Source organism: Rutidosis leptorrhynchoides, chromosome 7 (assembly GCF_046630445.1).
Source record: "Rutidosis leptorrhynchoides isolate AG116_Rl617_1_P2 chromosome 7, CSIRO_AGI_Rlap_v1, whole genome shotgun sequence".
In the NCBI taxonomy this organism is placed as follows: Eukaryota; Viridiplantae; Streptophyta; class Magnoliopsida; order Asterales; family Asteraceae; genus Rutidosis; species Rutidosis leptorrhynchoides.
Genome location: NC_092339.1, coordinates 360,364,800 through 360,389,908, shown reverse-complemented (window position 1 = coordinate 360,389,908; position 25,109 = coordinate 360,364,800). Strand labels below are relative to the sequence as shown.

General features: G+C 28.8%; 1 protein-coding gene across 1 annotated transcript; it reads left to right on the top strand.

Annotated features, from left to right (window-relative positions):
* Nucleotides 1-345: 345 nt before the first annotated feature.
* On the top strand, nucleotides 346-929 carry LOC139860448 (uncharacterized mitochondrial protein AtMg00810-like). Its single transcript, XM_071849205.1, has 2 exons — nucleotides 346-618; nucleotides 762-929. Exons 1-2 carry the CDS (start codon nucleotides 346-348, stop codon nucleotides 927-929), a joined length of 441 nt encoding a protein of 146 aa, XP_071705306.1.
* Nucleotides 930-25,109: the final 24,180 nt, after the last annotated feature.

The window sequence follows — 25,109 nt, the reverse complement described above, 5'->3', positions numbered from 1 at the left end:
CCATTCATCATTTAGATGTCAAGAATGCGTTTCTCCATGGTACAATCTCTGAGACCGTCTATATGCATCAGCCCCCATGTTTTCGTGACCCTAGTCGTCCCGATCATGTCTGCCTTTTGCAGGAATCTTTATACGGATATAAGCTCCTCGATCTTGGTTTCAGTGATTTTTCGGGTATGCTCGGTGTGTTGGATTCCAGCACAGTAGATGTGACACCTCTTTTTTCATCTACAAGCATGGCGCAGACACAACCTATTTGTTATTATATGTGTATGACATCATCTTGACTGCCTCTTCTACAACCTTTCTTCTCGGGTCATCGCCTCTTTACATCATGAGTTCTCCATGACTGATCTTATCCCGTTAAACTATTTTCTTGGCATTTATGTCACTCATACTCCTTCTGGTATGTTTCTATCTCAGAAGAAGTATGCATATGGGATCATTGAGCATGCAAACATGGTTGGTTGTAATTCTAGTCACACACTGATCGATATTGAAACCAAACTGACCACTGCTGGTCCCCTAGTTAAGGCGACTTTATATCGCAACCTTGCGATGCTCTCCAGTATCTCACTTTTACTAGGCCTGACATCTCTTATGTTGTCCATCATATCTGTTTATTTATGCATGATATTTGAGAGCCTCATATAGCTGTTCTCCGAAGGATCATTCGCTATGTCTAGGGCACTCTAGATCTTGGTCTACAGCTGTTTTCATCTAGCACTTGCTCATTGGTTGCTTATTCTGATACTGATTAGGCTGGTTCTCCATCTACTCGCCTTTCTACATCTGGATACTGTGTATATTTGGGTAATAATCTATTATCTTTGTCCTTTAAACAGCAACAGACTCCGTCACGCTCCAGTGTTGAAGCTGAATACTGCAGCGTCCGCAAACGCCGTTGCAGAGACAAGCTGGATTCGTAATCTTCTACGTGAGCTCCATTGCCCTCTTTCATATACTTCTCTTGTCTAATGTGACAACGTTCATGCTGTTTACATGTCTGGGAACCCGGTGCAACATCAGCGATGAAACACATTGAAATTGACATCCACTTTTTCTGTGATCTTGTTCTTTCTAATGCCCCATCCTAATCCATCTGGACGAATTCCATATTGATTACAAACGATTCACAATAGTTGATTACATCACGAGGTACTTGACCTCTATATGATACATTTTACAAACATTGCATTCGTTTTTGAAAAGACAATCTTTCATTACATCGAAAGTTGACGGCATGCATACCATTTCATAATATATCCAACTATAATTGACTTAATAATAATCTTGATGAACTCAACGACTCGAATGCAACGTCTTTTGAAATATGTCATGAATGACTCCAAGTAATATCTCTAAAATGAGTAAATGCACAGCGGAAGATTTCTTTCATACCTGAGAATAAACATGCTTTAAAGTGTCAACCAAAAGGTTGGTGAGTTCATTAGTTTATCGTAATCAATTATTTCAATCATTTTAATAGACCACAAGATTTCATATTTTCATTTCTCATAAATAAACATCCCATGCATAGAGATAAAAATCATTCATATGGTGAACACCTGGTAACCGACATTCACAAGATGCATATAAGAATATCCCCATCATTTCGGGACTCCCTTCGAACATGATATAAATTTCGAAGTACTAAAGCATCCGGTACTTTGGATGGGGCTTGTTGGGCCCGATAGATCTATCTTTAGGATTCGCGTCAATTAATAGATCAGTTTACTAATTCTTAGGTTACCAAGCAAAAGGGGCATATTCAGCTTCGATCATTCACCCATATAAAGTAGTTTCGATTACTTATGTCTATTTCGTAAAACAGTTATAAAAGTTGCGCATGTATTCTCAGTCCCAAAAATATATATTGCAAAAGCATTTAAAAAGGGAGTAATGAAACTCACCATACTGTATTTTGTAGTAAAAATACATATGACAAAACTGAACAATGCAGGGTTGGTCTTGGATTCAAGAACCTATATCATTCGTATATATACATTAAAATATATACTTGTAATCGAACAACTTCATAACTTATAAACTTATATATTATATATTTTGTTTATATATATATATTTGAAAATGATTATTATTTATATAGTTATTTTAATATGTCTATATCTGAAAAATACCTAATTTGTTGTATATAAGTTTTTATAAGGTTAATATGCTTTATATATAGTTATATGGCTTATTAATATAATTGTAGTATATGTAATAAGTATGTTTTATATTCAAAATATTTATTTGTTTAAAAATGATGATTTTGATATTAATGTTTTACTAAGAATAATAATAATACTAATAATAACTTTATTAAAAATGATAATTTTAATAATAATAATGATATTGTTAAAAATGATACTTTTATCTAATTGTAAGATTTATAATACTAATAGTTACAAAAGTGATACTAATATTACTATTAATCATACTCATATTAATAATAATAACACTAAAATGACAAGATTTATAATAATCTTACTTATAACAGTATTAATGAAAATTTATGTTTCTAATACTTATAAAGAAAACTATAATATTTGTAACAATAATATTTGTAATACTAATAATATCAATAATAATAATAATAATAATAATAATAATAATAATAATAATAATAACAATAATAATAACAATAATCCTAATTATAATTATGATACTTATACTAATATTAACTATTTGATAACACTCTTTATTTGATTAAAACTATGATATTTCTAAATATTAGGAGTAATAATAATTATCATAATTAATAATTTTAACAATAATATCATAATAATGTTAATAATAATAACACTTATCATGGCAATAATAATAATAATAATAATAATAATAATAATAATAATAATAATAATAATAATAATAATAATAATAATAATAATAATAATAATAATAATAATAATAATAATAATAATAATAATAATAATAATAATAAATCATAAGGAATTTAAATGGCTACCTCCAAAGAAGCTTTAAACAAAAATATTGTCACGAACCGGACTCGAACCCGTGACCACTCGCTCATACAACTCGCACCCTAACCAACTGACCATTCCAGTTTTGCTAATATAAACCCAAACTCAAACATTTAACTTATTTCTTCTGTTTCAATTTCAATTTCAATTTCAATTTCCCCTTTTCATCTTAATCAACCAAAAATTAAACCACACCCTATATCAGTGAATTTAAGGTTTTAATTATGTCTTGATAGTGAAACGTAATTGACCTGATTAGCTGTTTTGATAAATCATATCATAAAAAAAATATATAAATAAACTGCTGTATAAACACGCGTATGAACTCGAAGTTAAATCTCAATTTTGAAAGTGTTTTAGCTCACGATTTCCAAATGAAAAAGGTTCTAAATAGTTATTAGAAACTACCTGGATCAACAATTAAACTCAAAACACCAAAATAAGTTTGAATTTGATGATGAACAATTACCTTGACTTTTTGAAATTAACTTTGACTCCAAGAATTGAAATTCGATATGATAATTTGGACCTTGATACTTTCCAGATAGTTTCATTGAAAGGTTTATAACCTAACTGCAATAAAGGTTTTTGAAATTATACACGAACTCGAAGTTTTGTAAAAATTAATCAAGAACAGAGGGTACGTGGTGTGTTCTTCAAATTGTGATTTAATTCGACAGTTTACAAGTTTGTAAAAAGTGATTGAAAGTGTTAATTGATAATGTAGGTCGTTTGTAGTCTTTTACACTGATTGTGATCAAGTTTTTAATTGGTTAAAGGTCGACAGAATTTGTTCATCCAGTACCAAATTAAATAAAAAAAAATAAAAAGGTGAAAGGAATTGTAAACTGATTTTGGATTATGTTGGTGTTTGATTCATGGTTCGTACGATATTGTGATTTGAAGAATCAATTCAGCAGACATAAACAAAAATGTTATTATTCGATGGGGACGTGTAGCAGAAGTTAGTTCTGTATATGATTCCTTATATATCTATAAATCTGTTAATCAGTATTTATATATTTTTTTTATATATAAATCTTTATATAATTCTGTATATATAATACATATAAGTTTGTATATATATAAATCTATATAAATCTGTTTTTAATATATATATATATATATATATATATATATATATATATATATATATAATATAAATTCCAAACTAATTCCTAATATAATCTGTATATATATAATTCGGTATATATATGTATATAGATATATATCTGTTTTTATATATATGTACCTATATTATTAATAAATATAACTATCATAATAATAATAATACTCTAAATAATATTGATAATAATAATGTTTATAAGATTTTTAATTATGATGATTTTAATTATAATAATACTAATATTATTAATGATAATACTAATATTAGTAATAATAATATTATAAAAATTTATATTTAACACCCTTCATGTAACATCCGTGTTACATCCGTCCCACATCGGTTGGAGAGGGGAACGAAGCATGCCTTATAAGGGTGTGGAGACCTTTCCTAGCATGACGCGTTTTGGGACCACAAGTGCAGCAGATCTCATGAGAACTCTGCAGTTAAGCGTGCTCAGGCGAGAGCACTACCAGGATGGGTTTCCTCCTGGGAAAGTGCTCGTCGTGTGTGGTTGCCAAGAAAAATCCGTGCGCCTACGGGCAAAGCGGACAATATCATGCTACGGGGAACGTTTACCTGGGATGTTACAGATGGTATCAGAGCCAGGTCCCGGAACAAACGTGCACAGCGAGGACGCTGTGTCCCATTAGGGGGGAGGATTGTAACATCCGTGTTACATCCGTCCCACATCGGTTGGAGAGGGGAACGAAGCATGCCTTATAAGGGTGTGGAGACCTTTCCTAGCATGACGCGTTTTGGGACCACAAGCGTAGCAGATCTCATGAGAACTCTGCAGTTAAGCGTGCTCAGGCGAGAGTACTACCAGGATGGGTTTCCTCCTGGGAAAGTGCTCGTCGTGTGTGGTTGCCAAGAAAAAATCCGTGCACCTACGGGCAAAGCGGACAATATCATGCTACGGGGAACGTTTACCTGGGATGTTACACTTCATACCTATATATTATATATTGAGAAATATTAATTACTAATACAGATTTTAATATTAATGAAAGTAGTCATAGTATTATTATATCTTTAACTTGTATTGCATATTTTATTATTACAATTTATTAATCTTGTAATATTTAATAATTTCATGGCATATATAACAATATATTTTGAATATTCTATATCTATTTATATTATAATGTACAAAATCAATAATTGTGTATATCCATCAAGTTTGGATATATATATATATATATATATATATATATTTTCTTTTCACTGTTACATATTTAATTATATTTTGAATACCGAGTAAGTAAATATATATTAATTATATATATTTAAACAATAATCTCAGAGTATGACATCTAATACTTTGTTAATATTGATAAATTATTTTCGAATTTATTTGCATTCAATATACTCTATATATATTTTCAAAATAACAAGTTTTAGTTATTTTAAGTTGTTTTCCTTACTAACTAAATCATATAATAGTTCATTAATATATTTTATTTATTGTATAAAATTATTTACATAAAATTATATATATATATATATATATATATATATATATATATATATATATATACACACATTTCTGTTTACAATTAAAGGTTCGTGAATCGTCGGGAATAGTCAAAGGTCAATTGAATATATGAACATTGTTCCAAAATTTTCTAGACTCAACATTACATACTTTGCTTATCGTGTCGATTTCATATTAAGATCTAGTTTAGATTTGGTCGAAAATTTTCGGGTCATCACAGTACCTACCCGTTAAAGAAATTTCATCCCAAAATTTGATTGGAATGGTCATGGCTGACAATAAGTATGTTTTCGTGATGAATATAAGTTAATAATTAGAGTTTTATCACCATTGAGTAATATGGATAAGATAATTCGATTACTCAAAAAGTACGAGTGAAGCTATCACAAAAGAATGAGATGAGTAAATGCAAGTTCTTCTTAACCGGTGACGTAGTCACGGTTGAATTTCGGAATTCACGGGATTTAAAGAAAATCTTCGAAATCTAAAAGATTTGATTCTTCGGCGAATAAGGAGATTAAGATATCTATAATTAAATACGGTGATCGGTCTCGATTACTCTGTCTGCTATTTCCATTATAAATTAAACTCTTCCGTTCCATTATTCTCACCATTCCTATACTTTCTTTCTTAGTTCATACATTCAAAAGATTATCAAAATATGTAATCAAGTTCTAATCCTTGATATTTTCCTAATTATCAATTTTGTCATCCTCCTTTTCAATCTTTCACCAGAAAAATCTGTTTACTTCTTCTATCGCCTTGGGGTGATACTATTCTTAATTATACCGTGTCTTTATATTGCTATTCGTATTAATATGCATGGTTTGTAGCTTCAGTGTTGTTATTGGGCTTTATATTTTCTCTTAAATTTTGGAGCTCTTTGCCTTTTTATTTGTGACGACCCGGGAATTTCCGACCAAATTTAAACTTAATCTTTATATATTTCCGACAAGATAAGCAAAGTCTGTAATATTGAAGTCTCAAAAACTTTGAACTATGTTAATGTAATCAATTACTCTTCGAATGCTCTCGACGATTCATGAACAATTGTGTGTAAGTAAAAATGTATATATTATATAAATATAAATATTAGAATATATAATATTTTGATTTAATAAAGTATACTCTAAATATTTGAAATTTAAAATATAAAATAAAATTTAGGATAATTAAATGCTATTAATATATATAAGTATGTATATGTTATTATAAATTTATGATTAAATAGATATAAAAATATATTTGTTATAATTTCTTTTATTATCACTAATATCAATATCTGTATTATTAATATTACGGAAACATGTAACTTGTTATATCTTCATTATGATTAGATAATATTACTATTAAAATATGTAATGCTCATTATTATATAATATATTATATAGTTATAGTACATAATCTATAAATTATAATAATAATATATTAATTATAATTGTTATAACAATATTGTTAATACTTTTAATAATAATATCGATACTAGTGTTATTAATATTATTTTAAAAATATAATAGATAGATATGAAATATGATATAAATAATTTATTATTACTAATAATATTATTAGTATTAATAAAATTAGTATTATTATTGTAATTATTATCAATGATATTTTTAGTATAAATTTCACTAAAATTATTGTTATTATTATTATTATTATTACCCTTAATATTATTATTATTACTAGTATGTTTATGTTTATTATTATTAATAATAATATCAATATTATTATTATTAATAAAAATTTTAATTATTACAATAAAAGAATAATATATATATATATATATATATATATATATATATATATATATATATATATATATATATATATATATATATATGCAGAATCAGATATATCACGCGTATTAAATATTTTTGTTTTTGTTTTAACCTGCTCTTTTGATTCCTTCTTCCTGCTTACCCGTGTTCCTTCGACCCTACATGAGATCATTCGATCACCTCATAACCACTACACCAATCCATTTGATTCTTTAGTCATTCATATTAATTATCAAATAAACCGCATCAGATAAATCCAATTCTGTGAATTGATAAAGAAAAACAGATTCTTTATATTTATATTTTTTTCCCTGTCTGTGTTCGAATGACGATACCCACACCAGCTATATCCATCGTTTTCCCAGTTCTTTTTTTCCCTTTATATGATGTAATTAACACTGGTAATAGAAGGAAAGAAAACCAAAAAGGATTAAAGAACACAGCTCTTTATTTTAATTTTTTTTCCTTTCTTTTCCCTCTGTTCTTCTATTTTTGGGTCAAGTCGTAAATTAGAATAAATTTACAAAATGTGTTAATGCCATCCTGTTAGAAATCTTCGTTCGAACTACCTGCAAATTCTCAAAGTCCAATTTTAGCTATCAAGTTCAAATTCAAGAGTCAAAGTTTCGGTATAAAAAGGTCAAACGATTTTACATTAAACGAATTTGAGTTACCTGTTATGATTCTAGTTCAATTAACGGTTTGGAAAGATTCCATGAGTGATTTGAAAACTATTTTAAGTTATAAGTTTAAGCTAAAACGTTCAAAATCTTTAATTGCACATTTTTATTATCACCTTTACAAAAAAATTACCATTTTTATTATTATTATTATAATTAATATTATTATTATTATCATTTCTAATAAAAGTATCATAACTACAATTATCAAAGTTATCATTTTTATTAAACTATAATTTTTATTAAAAACTTAACATTTTTTTTTTGTAAAGTTAGTATCTTTATCAAATTCATCATTTTTTTTAAATTAACATTTATATTATCATTATTAAAAACTTTATATATTTTATTATTATTATTATTATTATTATTATCATGTTTATCAATATCAACATTATTATTAGTATTATCATCATCATTATTATTATTATTATTATTATTATTATTATTATTATTATTATTATTATTATTATTATTATTATAAGTATCATTATCATTAATATTATTCTTATTATTAATATTATAACAAATAAATATTAATTATATTAAAATATATTTAATACATATAACATAATTACATTAGTATATTTATAATAAATAATAATTATCTATCTAAAGTAAATAAAGTAAACATACGTAACTAAATTATTAAGGAAACCTATAAATTATTAAATATAATAATAATACATAAAATTGTCCGATTACAATTATGTGTATTAATATATATACAAATGATATAGGTTCGTGAATCCGAGGCCAACCCTGCATTGTTTAGTTGTTCAATGTCGTCATATGTATTTTTACTACAAAATACAATAGGTGAGTTTCATTTGCTCCCTTTTTCTCTTTATATTTTTGGGACTGAGAATAAATGTGCAACTCTTATAAATGTTTTACAAAATAAGCACAAGTTCATGAAACTACATTCTACGATTGTTTTGTTATACCGGATATATGTACTTATTATTATTATGCTTGGTAACCTAAGAATTAGTGAAAAAATACCAATTGAAGCGAATCCTAAAGGTAGATCTACGGGCACCAACCACCCTCATTTTCGAATAGTGGAAATGCTTTAGTACTACGAAGGGTTCTTGTCATACATTTGAATAGAGGAATGTATGATGCGAGATATCTTAAGCGCTTTATGTTAAGGTCGGTTACTAGGAGACTCATCGTATGAATGATTTTTGCAGTTTTAATGATCCTGCACATTTAATTAAATGAAATCTTGTGGCTTATTAAATATTATGGTTACGATATAGAACTTAAACCTATGAACTCACCAACCTTTTGGTTGACACTTTAAAGCATGTTTATTCTCAGGTATTAAAGAAATCTTCCGCTGTGCATTTGCTCATTTTAGAGATATTATTTGGAGTCATTCATGACATATTTCAAAAGACGTTGCATTCGAGTCGTTGAGTTCATTATTAAGTCAATTATAGTTGGATATATTATGAAATGGTATGCATGCCGTCAACTTTCGATGTAAAGCAAGTTTGTTTTTTAAAAACGAATGCAATGTTTGTAAAATGTATCATATAGAGGTCAAGAACCTCGCGATGAAATCAACTATTATGAATCGTTTATAATCGATATGGACTTCGTCCAGATGGATTAGGACGGGTCGTTATAGTTGGTATCAGAGCGGTGGTCGTAGCGAACCAGGTCTTGCATTAGTGTGTCTAACTAGAAGTTGTTAGGATGCATTAATGAGTCTGGACTTCGACCTGGTAGTTGTTAGGTTATATTAATGAGTCTAGACTTGAACCTGGTCTGCATGTCAAAAGTTTTTGCTTACCACCATTTGTCGAAAAATATCTACTTATCATTTTCAGTCTAGACACGTCTTATTGCAATTATTGCATAGATGGTGTACAGACAAATTCATATCCCATTGTAGTGACCCGGAAAATTTTGACTAATTTTAAAACAAACTCTCGATACGATTTAATATCTTTGACACGATAAGCAAAGTCTATTAGGTTGAGTCTCAAAAAATTTTGAACTGTTTCATATATTCAATTGACCTTCGACTGTTCCCGACGATTCACGAATAACTAATTGTAGATATATATATATATATATATATATATATATATATATATATATATATATATATATATATATATATATATATATATATATATATATATATATGTATATGTATATAAATACTACTTGTAAATATATAAAATAATATTGATATATAATAAAACTTATTTAAAACTGATTATATTTAGAGAGAGAATAAATGGAAAATGAATGATTTTGAGCTTAATTAGTAAACGTCAGTAACACTCGGTTGATGTTTTGTTAGTTTTAATATAGATATTGTACATGTTCATGAAGGATTGAAATAAAAGTTGGACTGTAAATTGATTACGAAGATTTTAGATTTGTCAAAAATATTTTTACCTTTTTAAGATTAAATATTAGTACTCCGTACCTATAAATTGGAACAGAAAATAAATAATTTTCGAACCCTTTTGATCAGGTTTCCAACAGTTAATGAGTGAAATAATTAATTATATTTATTCTAAAAGTTTGAGATTTTTAGGAACACTTTTATATTTTAACTGTTTAGCAATGGACACGGTCCGTGAAAACTGTCGGTACGAGAAGACAAATGATCGATGGCTAAACTGTTGACTACTGTATCTTGTCAATCATTCTTTCCAATTATCATTGGATTCATTGTTAAATTATATTATATTATTATTATTATTTATTAACTTAAATTATTAGTTATATATAAATCTATATATACATACATATGCTGAAACATACATAGATATATCACCATGAACTTCCATCGACACCCTTTTACAACCATAGAACCACCGGAGCCACCATCATCAACCACCTCAATCTCTCTCTCTACAATTCTAACTTGAGAACAATATTAACCACCAATCATCACTCGTATACTTTGTTGCTTCCGGCTCACAACCACCATAAGCCAATTCTTCCACTGTTGCAAACCAAACCCAATCGCCACCATCCATCATTTATCTTTCTATGTTTATATATGTATACATACATATGATTATACACCACTGCTACCACCATCCACGAACAACCCTCTACAAACAACACCATCATTGCCATCACCATTTTCTGTTTCTTGCTACGTTTTTTTTTATTTATTAAACCAAATAAACAACCACTTCCTGCTTATTTATGTTTCTGTTTCATTCGATCAATATAGACCCAACCTCATCATTGCTTAACATGCTACTGCAATACCTCTTTTGTTTCTTCTGTGTTGCTACTGTTTTGCAGTCAAGAAACACCACAAACCTCACCAATTCACTGCCACTATATTTGTTGATTCAGCCGTAAAAGAACCACCCAAAACGAAACCCTGATTGAAACTGCTACTTTTATTCGTACGCTATTATTGCTGCACTCCTATTTTTTTTCTGTTTCCATTCGAACTTGATCACCAAATCAGCCTGTAGCTTATGTGTTGCGTTGCTCAAACTGCTACAATATCGTGTAACTATTTACATTCGACAGTTGAGGTGTTTACTGTGAACAATAAATCGTGACGGAGATAATGATGATATGTTAATGATGATCATGAGGGTCATGGAAGATGATCATGAATAAGATATTAGACGATGCGACTTTTATGATGATGGTTATTGATAAACGATTAGAAGATAATGAAGAAAACGAAACCATGATTTTATGTAAATAATAAAAACGAAGAAGACGATGAAAAGTTGAAGCACGATAATGATTTAATGATGATGATTCGCTGAAGGTTATGATGAAGAACCAAAGATAGGCCGTAACCTGTTATTGAATTTATTTTTTTGTTCCTGTCGCTGGTTCTAGCAAGGAACGAGAGATTATACGATTCAATTTTTTTTTTCTTTGGACATGATTTACTTGTTATTGGGCAGGTATGGGTCCGTTTTCTGTTTTGGGCCGAGTGGAAATTGGGTAGTTGGGCCGTGAAGTTGAAAGGGGAAAAGGGAAATCGAATTAATACGGTTTATAATAATATGGGTGGGGAATAAATCAGATTTATGGTAACGAAAGAATGGTTAAGGAGTGTTGGGTATGAGCGAGAGGTCTCAAGTTCGAGCTCGGGCTGGGGCATTATTTTTGTTATAAGCCTTTTTTCCTTGAGGTAGTTTCACTATTAAACTTTTTATTATTAATTTCATTATTATTATTATTGTTATTATTATTGTTGTTTTTATTATTAGGTGTATTATTATTATTAGGAACATAATAAAATTTATTATTATTTTCATTAACATCAATACTATTATCATTTATAAATATTAGGATTATTATTATAAACATAAGTATTATTATTAATATTAGTATTAGTAATAAAATGGTTAAAATTATTATTATTAAGTATTAGGTATTATTATTAAAAATGATTATTACCATCATTACTAAATTTCTTATTTTATTAAAAACTACTATAATTATCGTTATTATAAGATTTATAATTAAAACTATCATTAACAGAAAAGATTAATATTTTTATAGTTATTATTATACGATTAACACTAAGATTATTAGCAATATTATTTTTATTAGTAATATTAAATATTACAAATATTATCATTTTTACCGTTACAAATATTATTTTTGTATTATTAAAATTACCAGTTTAAACAAACAAATGATATATAAAAAAAAAATTTAACTTACATAACTTAACTATATTAATATTTTTATATGCAAAATGAATATATTTAATGAAACAATGAAGAATATATAAGTTTATAACATAAAAATTATATCATTAATAATAATATATATATTTATTCTATTACGAATACGTGTGTTAATATATATACAAATGATATAGGTTCGTGAATCCGAGGCCAACCCTGCATTGTTCAATGTCGTCATATGTATTTTTACTACAAAATACAGTATTGTGAGTTTCATTTGCTCCCTTTTTAAATGCTTCTGCAATATATATTTTTGGGACTGAGAATACATGCGCAGCTTTTATAAATGCTTTACGAAATAGACACAAGTAATCGAAACTACATTCTATGGTTGGATTATCTAATCGAATATGCCCTTTTTATTAAGTCTGGTAATCTAAGAATTAGGGAACAGACACCCTAATTGACGCGAACTCTAAAGATAGATCTATCGGGCCCAACAAGCCCCATCTAAAATACCGGATGCTTTAGTACTTCGAAATTTATATCATGTCCGAAGGAGGATCCCGGAATGATGGGGATATTCTTATATACAAATTGTGAATGTCGGTTACCAGGTGTTCAATCCATATGAATGTTATTTTTGTCTCTATGCATGGGACGTATGTTTATGAGAAATGGAAATATGAAATCTTGTGGTCTATTAAAATTATGAAATGATTATTTATGTTAAACTAATGAACTCACCAACCTTTTGGTTGACACTTTAAAGCATGTTCATTCTCAGGTACGAAAGAAATCTTCCGCTGTGCATTTGCTCATCTTAGAAATATTAATTGGAGTCATTCATGACATATTTCAAAAGACGTTGCATCCGAGTCGTTGAGTTCATCAAGATTATTATTAAGTCAATTATAGTAAGATATATTACGAAATGGTATGCATGTTGTCAACTTTCGATGTAATGAAAGATTGTCTTTTAAAAAACGAATGCAATGTTTGTAAAATGTATCATATAGAGGTCAAGTACCTCGCGATGTAATCAACTGTTGTGAATCGTTTATAATCGATATGGACTTCGTCCGGATGGATTAGGACGGGTCTTCACACCCATCACATTAAATCTTGTCTGACACATTTCCTTAATATCCTCCGTAATTCACGAGATCTTCTGTACTATATATAGGTATTCTATGTAATTAGAATATCACCCGATATCCGAAAATCATTTCATATCAAAATTCTCTTACTAATCGTGAAAGATAAATCCTACACCTGGCTTGGATTCTATTAGTTTCGGAAGCGATTTCGAGATGCGTATTGAAGTAGACTCCGAAGTCAATGAACCCGAAGTGTCTCCACCGTTTAGCTATTTTTCTTTATGGAGGAAATGGGGGTGGGTCCGAGACTTACTCACTCGATGGAGAAATGAAGAAGGCGAACCCTACAATGACCCAAACTTACCACCTAACATCGGAGAAAACGATGTACTCACTGGTGAACCCATGCGCAACACTGTTTTCACCCTTCTTGCCAAAATATTCCGCCTCGAAGGTCGCATTACTGCAATCTCAGAAAATATTCAACCTCTACTTCCGAAAACCAATCGAAGGGGAATATTAGAAAAAGTTAGGGAACTTCGAATTGATAATCAAGATCTATCGAATCAGATGAGTGGGTGGATAGAAATGATAGAGAGTAGGATAGAAACCCTGACAAGAATGGTGCTTGATTTACAAGCATCACAAGCACCACAAGCACCATCAACATCAGCCCCGTCACCATCAGCAGTACCGACAGCATCAGCAACACCAGCATAAACAGTACCACCATCAGCAACATCAACAGCACCACCACCATCCAACAACAGCAACATCCTCATCTCACACCTCAAATTCACATTCTGTCCCACGAACATCAACATCATACGCACCATAGATACCAAGGAGTACCAACAACAATAACCGATGAAGTATTGATCCATAACTTCATTAATATTCTGTGAAGAATATGTGATTCCTAATAGTTAACGATGAAGTATTGACCCATAACTTCATTAATATTCTGCGAAGGATATGTGGTCCCTAATAGTCTTAGAGATTACTTATTCTAGCTCAAACCGAAAATCATATGAGTTTAACATCATATTTACTCATTAAATCTATGATTACATCTGAAGAAAATATATATGTATATATGTTTTCATAAAGATTGTAATTAAAAATTCTTTTGTACAAACTGTTAATGGTAAAAATATTTTAACAGGTAGGTAATACCCGAGGAATATTTAGATTGCACATTAATCAGTTACATGGTACATTCTGCGAATATGGTTCAACAGTCATTTACTATCCTACTTACATTCATCGATATACGAATTCGTTCACCACAGAATAACCATTTTCATTCAATTTCATATTTGGATTTTGATTTCTCAAAATCCAACATGTGGCATAATGAAGAAAATATTGGACAAAATAAAATTTGTTAGAAACAAACAATTTAACTATGAGAAAATTTTTGTTAAGAATCCACGCTAACTGCTCCTAGGTAACTGTTCCTAGCTAACTGGTTACATTTAATTTATCGCAATTTAATTATCACAATTTACATTCTCGCAATTTATATTCTCGCAATTTTATTTATCGCCATTTAATTTCTGTTATTTATTTACGTACTTTAAATATCGGGACACGTATACAAAGTTTTGACATATCATATCAACGCATGTATATATATTATTTGGAATAACCATAGACACTCTATATGCTGTAATGCTTGAGTTCGCTATACAGGGTTGAGGTTGATTCTACAATAATATATATACTTTGAGTTGTGATCGAGTCTAAGACATGTACACGGGTCACGATATGTATTAATTAATTCGAATGTTATATATTAAACTATACGGAGTATATGAATTATTGAATTGCTAACTGTGGACTTTGAACTATGGACTATCAACAGTGGACAATTAAAATGAACTAAAATATTGATTATAACATATAAAATTAAACAATTCTTCAAGTTTGCTACTTGATTTCATCTTAAACCTCATTTGTATCTTGACGATTACAATCTGCGTTCAAACCTTTCACGATTCTTGAAAACACCTAAATCGAGAGGATGAACCAACCGCAATTCATCTACGAGAGAAAAGATTTATGCATATAGTTATGCACCTGAAAACTCTCGGAAACTGAGTAAACGTTTACCACATAGCTGTGTTAATTCCTTTAGTGTTATTATTACCCAATAACTTCGCAAATCCTTTCCAAATTAGCCAATTTTGTCACAGCTCCAACAAGTCAACTTCGACTTTTCACTCAGATTAGCTTATTATAACCCTGATATATAAGTTGTCTTTCGTCATCGATACCGGGGAACCGTTTATATCTCACCACATTAGCAGTAAATTTACCAACAACTCCGTTGATCTTTGATTTTCCGAAAAATCACTATATTCAGTGAAACCCTATCATTTACTCATTTACATCTTATAACGAGAATTACTATACCAACTATCGGGAATTAGCAAATCAGTATTTTGAAATCTCGCAGCATGTCTACATCAACAGTTATAAGTATACATATAATCCTTATCTCTTAGAATTATGATCTTCCACTCTGAAATTTTGAAAAGCACCCAGTCTACAAATCAATACTCCAAATTCTGAAAAAGCTGAATACAGCAGCAAAAACTGTACAAGCTGAATACAACAGCAAAAACTGTACAAGCTGAATACAGCAGCAAAAACTGTACGCAACCTTAACCGTCGAAGGTATAAAGATAAAGAATAGTATGTTGGCAAAGCTCAAAAAAGTTGGAACTGGAAACTGGATTGAGCAAACCATGAAGGAGACTCTGAACTAATTACAAGGACTAAACTTGTACATAAAGAATCCAGATGATTCTATTGCCGATGAAATCTTTAGCGAATACCTTACTCCTTAACCACTCTAAATCATCGTGAATGAATTTCTTTATCACAATTTGATTCTGAAATCCTAAGATATCATCGTACCTTTCTTTATTAATATCCTCAATATTTCTGAAGATATCTTCATAAAAAATTCTCGTTCGATATTAATTATCTCTCTGCGCTATCCGTATTATATCGTAAAAGGAAACTGTTTTAGTTTCTATATTCTGCGAACCTTTGAATTTAAAATATGAATGTTTTTGAAGTAGTGTTAGGAACTGATGTATGAGTTAGTATAATATAATGACACTTGATCAACGTGATTATATTACAGTAAGTCATGCTGAGTTTCTAATGGAAAGTGATGATTCACAAACCCTAACGTCATCATGTGCCATGTTACAAGACTCCTACATTCTACCTAATCTCTAAACATATCAAGAACTTAATTTCTTGATAATTCTATTATTTCTCTTGAAATCTGGTAATTTAACCAATCAAGATCGTGCTACTATGTTCCTTTCTACTTAGGACATTAGGATTATTCGAAAACTCCATACCTACAAATTTTGAACCATTATTCGCTTGATTTAAATTCGGGAAGAGAAAACAAGAGCATGCAGCTCCAATATATAGTGTAAAATATACAGCCCAACAACAACACCGAAATTACAAACCGTGGATATCAATGCGTATAGCAATATAAAGACAAGGGATAATTATTAATACAATAATCCCTAGAGCATAGTAGAAATAAACAGATTCTTTCGGGGGGAGTTGGAAAAGAAGAACAATCATTGCGATAGTAAGAATAAGAACAATGATCAGAACTGGATTAAACATTTTCATAATCTTTTGAATTTGGAAATTGAGTATAGGAATAGAAAAAGTAATGGAACGGAAGAAGTTCATTTATAGCGAAAATACCAGACAAAGAAATCAAGGCAGATTTTCGCATTAATTATAGAGATCCTAATTTCCTTATTCGCCGAAGAATCAAATCTTTTAGATTTCGAAGATTTTCTTCAAATCCCTTGAATTCCAGAATTCAACCATGACTACGTCAAAAGTCAAGACAAATCTTATTTTCAACATTTCATTCTTTGGTGATAGTTTCACTCGTACTCTTCGAGTAGTCGAATTATCTTATCCATATTACTCAATAGTATTAGAACTCTATTTATTAGCTCATATTCTTCAGGAAAACATTCTTATTGTTAGCCATGATGACCTCACTCAAATTTCGGGACGAAATTTCTTTAACGGGTAGGTACTGTGACGACCCAGGAATTTCTGACCAAATTTAAACTTAATCTTTATATGTTTCCGACACGATAAACAAAGTCTGTAATATTGAAGTCTCGAAAACTTTAAACTATGTTCATGTAATCAATTACTCTTCGACTGCTCTCGACGATTCACGAACAATTGTGTGTAAGTAAAAATGTATATATTATATAAATATAAATATTAGAATATATAATATTTTGATTTAATAAAGTATACTTTAAATATTTGAAATTTAAAATATAAAATAACAGTTAGGATAATGAAATGCTATTAATATATATAAATATGTATATGTTATTATAAATTTATGATTAAATAGATATAAAAATATACTTGTTATAATTGCTTTTATTATCACTAATATCAATATCTGTATTATTAATATTACGGAAACATGTAACTTGTTATATCTTCATTATGATTAGATAATATTACTATTAAAATATGTAATGCTCATTATTATATAATATATTATATAGTTATAGTACATAATCTATAAATTGTAATACTAATATATTAATTATAATTGTTATAACAATATTGTTAATACTTTTAATAATAATATCGATACTAGTGTTATTAATATTATTTTAAAAATATAATAGATAGATATGAAATATGATATAAATAATTTATTATTACTAATAATATTATTAGTATTAATAAAATTATTATTATTATTGTAATTATTATCAATGATATTTTTAGTATAAATTTCACTAAAATTATTGTTGTTATTATTATTATTACCCTTAATATTATTATTATTACTAGTATGTTTATGTTTATTATTATTAATAATAATATCAATATTATTATTATTAATAAAATTTTTAATTATTACAATAAAAGAATAATATATATATATATATATATATATATATATATATATATATATATATATATATATATATATATATATATATATATGCAGAATCAGATATATCACGCGTATCAAATATTTTTTTTTGTTTTAACCTGTTCTTTTGATTCCTTCTTCCTGCTTACCCGTGTTCCTTCGAACCTACATGAGATCATTCGATCACCTCATAACCACTACACCAATCCATTTGATTCTTCAGTCATTCATATCAATTATCAAACAAACCACATCAGATAAATCCAATTCTGTGAATTGATAAAGAAAAACAGATTCTTTATATTTATATTTTTTTCCCTGTCTGTGTTCGAATGATGATACCCACACCAGCTATATCCATCATTTTCCCATTTCTTTTTTTTCCTTTATATGATGTAATTAGCACTGGTAATCAAAGGAAAGAAAACCAAAAAGGATTAAAGAACACAGCTCTTTATTTTATTTTATTTTAACTTTTTTCCCTTTCTTTTCCCTCTGTTCTTCTACTTTTGGGTCAAGTCGTAAATTAGAATACATTTACAAAATGTGTTAATGCCATCCTGTTAGAAAACCTTCGTTCGAACTACCTGCAAATTCTCAAAGTCCAATTTTAGCTATCAAGTTCAAATTCAAGAGTCAAAGTTTCGGTATAAAAAGGTCAAACGATTTTACATTAAATGAATTTGAGTTACCTATTATGATTCTAGTTCAATTAACAGTTTGGAAAGATTCCATGAGTGATTTGAAAACTATTTTAAGTTATAAGTTTAAGCTGAAACGTTCAAAAACTTTAATTTGATTTATGAGTTCTTCATGTAAAAATAAAACTGATACAACTCTTTTTTTTATATTTTCTGTTTCAATTAATTTCATTACCACAGATAATCGTTTTTGTACACATAATAAATTCTAAAGGTGAATGAGAAAACAAAAATTGTTAGATTGGGTGATCTCTGGTCGATGTGATCTTTGAGGAAGGAGGAGGATTGAAACAGAAATATAAACGGTTTATAGTTATATAAAAGAAGATTAAATCAGATAATCAAAAACAGAAGTATGGTTAAGGTGTTGTGTTGGTTATTGAAAGATCGAGGGTTCAAGTCCCGTCTTGGGCATTTCTTTTTAGAGGAAGTTTAAAGGGTATATATTTTTATTTTTATTTCCATTATCTTTGTTATTATTATTATTATTATTATTATTATTATTATTAATATTAATATTATTATTATTACTAGTTATTGTTGTTATTATTATAATTAATTGTTATTATCCCTAATATTAATAATATGAATATTATTATCATTAATATTAGGATTACTATAGTTTTTATAAATATTAGTATCATTATTATCATTATAATTAACATAAGTATTATTATCGATAATACCATTTCTATTATGATTATCATTAATAAGTATTGTTATTATTAACAAGTATTATTATCACCTTTACAAAAAAATTACCATTTTTATTATTATTATTATAATTAATATTATTATCATTATCATTTCTAATAAAAGTATCATAACTACAATTATCAAAGTTATCATTTTTATTAAAACTATAATTTTTATTAAAAACTTAACATTTTTTTTGTAAAGTTAGTATCTTTATCAAATTCATCATTTTTTTTAAATTAACATTTATATTATCATTATTATCATTATTAAAAACTTTATATATTTTATTATTATTATTATTATTATCATGTTTATCAATATCAACATTATTATTAGTATTATCATTATTATTATTATTATTATTATTATTATTATTATTATTATTATTATTATTATTATTATTATTATTATTATAAGTATCATTATCATTAATATTATTCTTATTATTAATATAATAACAAATAAATATTAATTATTTTAAAATATATTTAATACATATAACATAATTACATTAGTATATTTATAATAAATAATAATTATCTATCTAAAGTAAATAAAGTAAACATACCTAACTAAATTATTAAGGAAACCTATAAATTATTAAATATAATAATAATACATAAAATTGTCCGATTACAATTATGTGTATTAATATATACACAAATGATATAGGTTCGTGAATCCGAGGCCAACCCTGCATTATTTAGTTGTTCAATGGCGTCATATGTATTTTTACTACAAAATACAATAGGTGAGTTTCATTTGCCCTTTTCTCTTTATATTTTTGGGACTGAGAATACATGCGCAACTCTTATAAATGTTTTACAAAATAAGCACAAGTTCATGAAACTACATTCTACAATTGTTTTGTTATACCAGATATCTGTACTTATTATTATTATGCTTGGTAACCTAAGAATTAGTGAAAAGACACTAATTGACGCGAATCCTAAAGGTAGATATACGGGCACCAACCACTCACATTTTCGAATAGTGGAAATGCTTTAGTACTTCGAAGGGTTCTTGTCATACATTTGAATAGTGGAATGTATGATGCCAGATATCTTAAGCACTCTATGTTAAGGTTGGTTACCAGGCGACTCATCGTAGGAATGATTTTTGCAGTTGTAATGATCCTGCACATTTAATTAAATGAAATCTTGTGTCTTACTAAATATTATGGTTACTATATAGAACTTAAACCTATGAACTCACCAACCTTTTGGTTGACACTTTAAAGCATGTTTATTCTCAGGTATTAAAGAAATCTTCCGCTGTGCATTTGCTCATTTTAGAGATATTATTTGGAGTCATTCATGACATATTTCAAAAGACGTTGCATTCGAGTCGTTGAGTTCATCAAGTATTATTAAGTCAATTATAGTTGGATATATTAGGAAATGGTATGCATGCCGTCAACTTTCGATGTAAAGCAAGTTTGTCTTTTAAAAACGAATGCAATGTTTGTAAAATGTATCATATAGAGGTCAAGAACCTCGCGATGAAATCAACTATTATGAATCATTTATAATCGATATGGACTTCGTTCGGATGGATTAGGACGGGTCGTTACATTATTATCCTCCCGACCTCTAGTAAAGCGAGTAATGGTCCAGAATTTGTAAGTATGTGATTTCGAATGATTATAATATTCTAAGCAGAAAGGAATGTATTAATACGATTTGATTTGTCAAATTATCAGAATCCCTGAGGATGGAACTATCAAGAATATATTTTCTTGATATGTTCAGAAGTTAAGTAGAATGAAAGAGTTATGTAACATGACACATGATGATGGTATGATCTACTGTGAACCATCATCACGCTTCATTAGAAACTCAGCAGGACTTACTGTAATATAATCACATTGGCCAGGCGTCATTATATTATACTAACCCATGCTTCAATTCCCAACACTTCTCCACAATTCATTAATAATTTATACTTAGATTTTACAGATGTTTCCAATATAATGGAATACAGAAAGCACGAAGAGGTAGATAATTTCGGACAAGAATATTTCTAAAAATATCCTCAGAAATATCGAAGATATTTATGATGATATTTTGGAATTTCTAAGTTTGAAAGTTGATGAAGAAAAAATCTTTCGCAAGATTTTAACATGACTTCGGAACAAGATATTCTCTAAAGATTTCGGGGGATCCAGAATTACCTGGATTCTTTGAATATAGGGTTTGGTTCTTGTATTTGTCCTTGGTCTCCTTCATGGTTAGCTCAATCCGTTTTTCAGTACCAAATTTTTAATCGAGCGTTCCCAACACTCCATCCTTTATCATCAACCCCTTGGCCATTTAGGCCATCTACAATTTTACTGTTTCGTCTACATTTAATGCAGCCATATCTGAATCGTCAGTTATCAATCCGAGGTGGTTTCAGGAGACTTGTGTTTTTAGATGATTAAACGCTGATGGTAGTATTGTGGAATATAAAAGGTTCTCTAGTAACAATAAATGAGCACGCATATATATCAAGGTTATAATAAGGTTGTTTTGAATGAAAAGTCGAAGTTGTCTTGCTGGAGCTGTGAAAAAATTGGCTATTTTGAAAAAAGAACTGCAAAGTTATTTTGAGTAATAGTAACACTAAAGGAATTAGCACAACTATGTGTTAAACGTTTACTCAGTTTCCGAGAGTTTTTCAGGTGCATAACTATACGTATAAATCTTTCCTTCCATAGATGAAGTGCGGTTGGTTCATCCTCTTGATTGAGATGTTTTCAAGAATTATGAAAGGTTTGAACGCAGATTGTAATCGTCAAGATACAAATGATGTTTAAGATGAAATCAAGTGGCAAACTTGAAGAATCGTTTAGTTTCATATGTTATAATCAGTATTTTAATTCATTTTAATTGTCCAATGTTGGTAGTCCTCAGTTGATAGTCCACATTTAGCAATTCAATAATTCATATATAGTTTAATATATAATATTCGAATTAATTAATAAGTGTCGTGACCCGTGTACATGTCTCAGACTCGATCACAACTCAAATTATATATATTATTGTAGAATCAACCTCAACCCTGTATAGCTAACTCGAGCATTACCGCATATAGAGTGTCTATGGTTATTCCAAATAATATATATATATAAATATATATATATATATATATATATATATATATATATATATATATATATATATATATATATATATATATATATATATATATATATATATATATATATATATATGCGTCGATATGATATGTCAAAACTTTGTATATGTGTCCCGATATTTTTAAGTGCGTAAAATAAATAACATAAATTAAATGACGATAAATAAAATTGAGAGAATATAAATTGCGATAATTAAATTGCGATAAATAAAATGTAACTAGTTAGCTAGGAATAGTTAGCTAGGAACAGTTAGCGTGAATTCTTAACAAAATTCTTCTCACAGTTAATTTGTTTGTTTCTAACAATTTTTATTTTGTCCAATGTTTTCTTCATTATGCCACTTGTTGGATTTTGATAGGTCAAAATCCAAATATGAAATTGAATGAAAATGATTATTCTGTGGTGAACGGATTCGTATATCTATAGATGTAAGTAGGATAGTAAATGCCCGTTGAATCAGATTCGAAGAATGTACAGTGTAACTTATTAATGTGCAATCTAAATATTCCTCGGGTATTACCTACCCGTTAAAATATTTTCACCATTAACAGTTTGTACAAAAGAATTTTTAATTACAATCTTTATGAAAATATACTTACATATATATATTTTCTTCAGATGTACTCATGGATTTAATAAGTTAATATGATATTAAACTCATATGGTTTTCGATTTGAGCTAGAATAAGTAATCTCTAAAACTATTAGGAACCACATATTCTTCGCAGAATATTAATGAAGTTATGGATCAATACTTCATCGTTAACTATTAGGAATCACATATTCTTCGCAGAATATTAATGAAGTTATGGATCAATACTTCATCGTTAACTATTAGGAATCACATATTCTTCGCAGAATATTAATGAAGTTATGGATCAATACTTCATCGTTCATTGTTGTTGGTACTCCTTGGTATCTATGGTGCGTATGATGTTGATGTTTGAGGTATGGATTGTGATGTTGAGTTTTATGATGCGGATGTTGCTGTTGTTAGTGGTAATCGTACTGTTAATGTTGCTGATGGTGGTACTGGTTATGCTGCTGGTGTTTGTAAGTTTTGAACCATATTCTCTGAATTTATTACTCGGGTGCGAAGCTTGTTGACTTCTTCCATTACTCCAGGATGATTGTAGGTCGGAACGAGCGGATGAATAAGGTTTAGAATTGTAGGTAGAGTATAATAGTGTTGAGCTACCCTGGAAATGAGGTTGAAAATGATGTTTCGGATAGGTTTGCCGATAAGTGATTCAGGTTCTTCGCCAAGAGGGCAATAAGGTGGGTGGAAGGGATTGCCTTCTTCTTGTCTCCAATGATTTAGCAGACTACGGACCCATCAGATGAATTGGGGATGACTGATTAGTTGATTCATTCTGGTGACGCTGCTTCCGGAGCTTAGGTGAACATCCATGTCGGAATAGCTGTCGGAATCCGAGGAACTTGAACTAGTTGCGAGTTCCATAATGTACGGTTAGATAAAGGGTTTTCGATATGAAATGAGTTTCGGATATCAAATGATATTCTAATTACCTGGAATACCTATCTACAATATATAAGATCCCGTAGATTACGAAGGAGTTTACGAAATATGTCAGACAAAGTTTACAGTAACCGATACGCTAAGATATGAATTAGCAGATACGCTAAGATATGAATTTTTGTTTATACACTATTCATGCAATCAATGCAGTAAGATGTGTCTAGACTAAGAATGATAAGTAGATATTTTTCGACAAATGGTGGTAAGCAAAAACTTTTGACATGCAGACCAGGTTCAT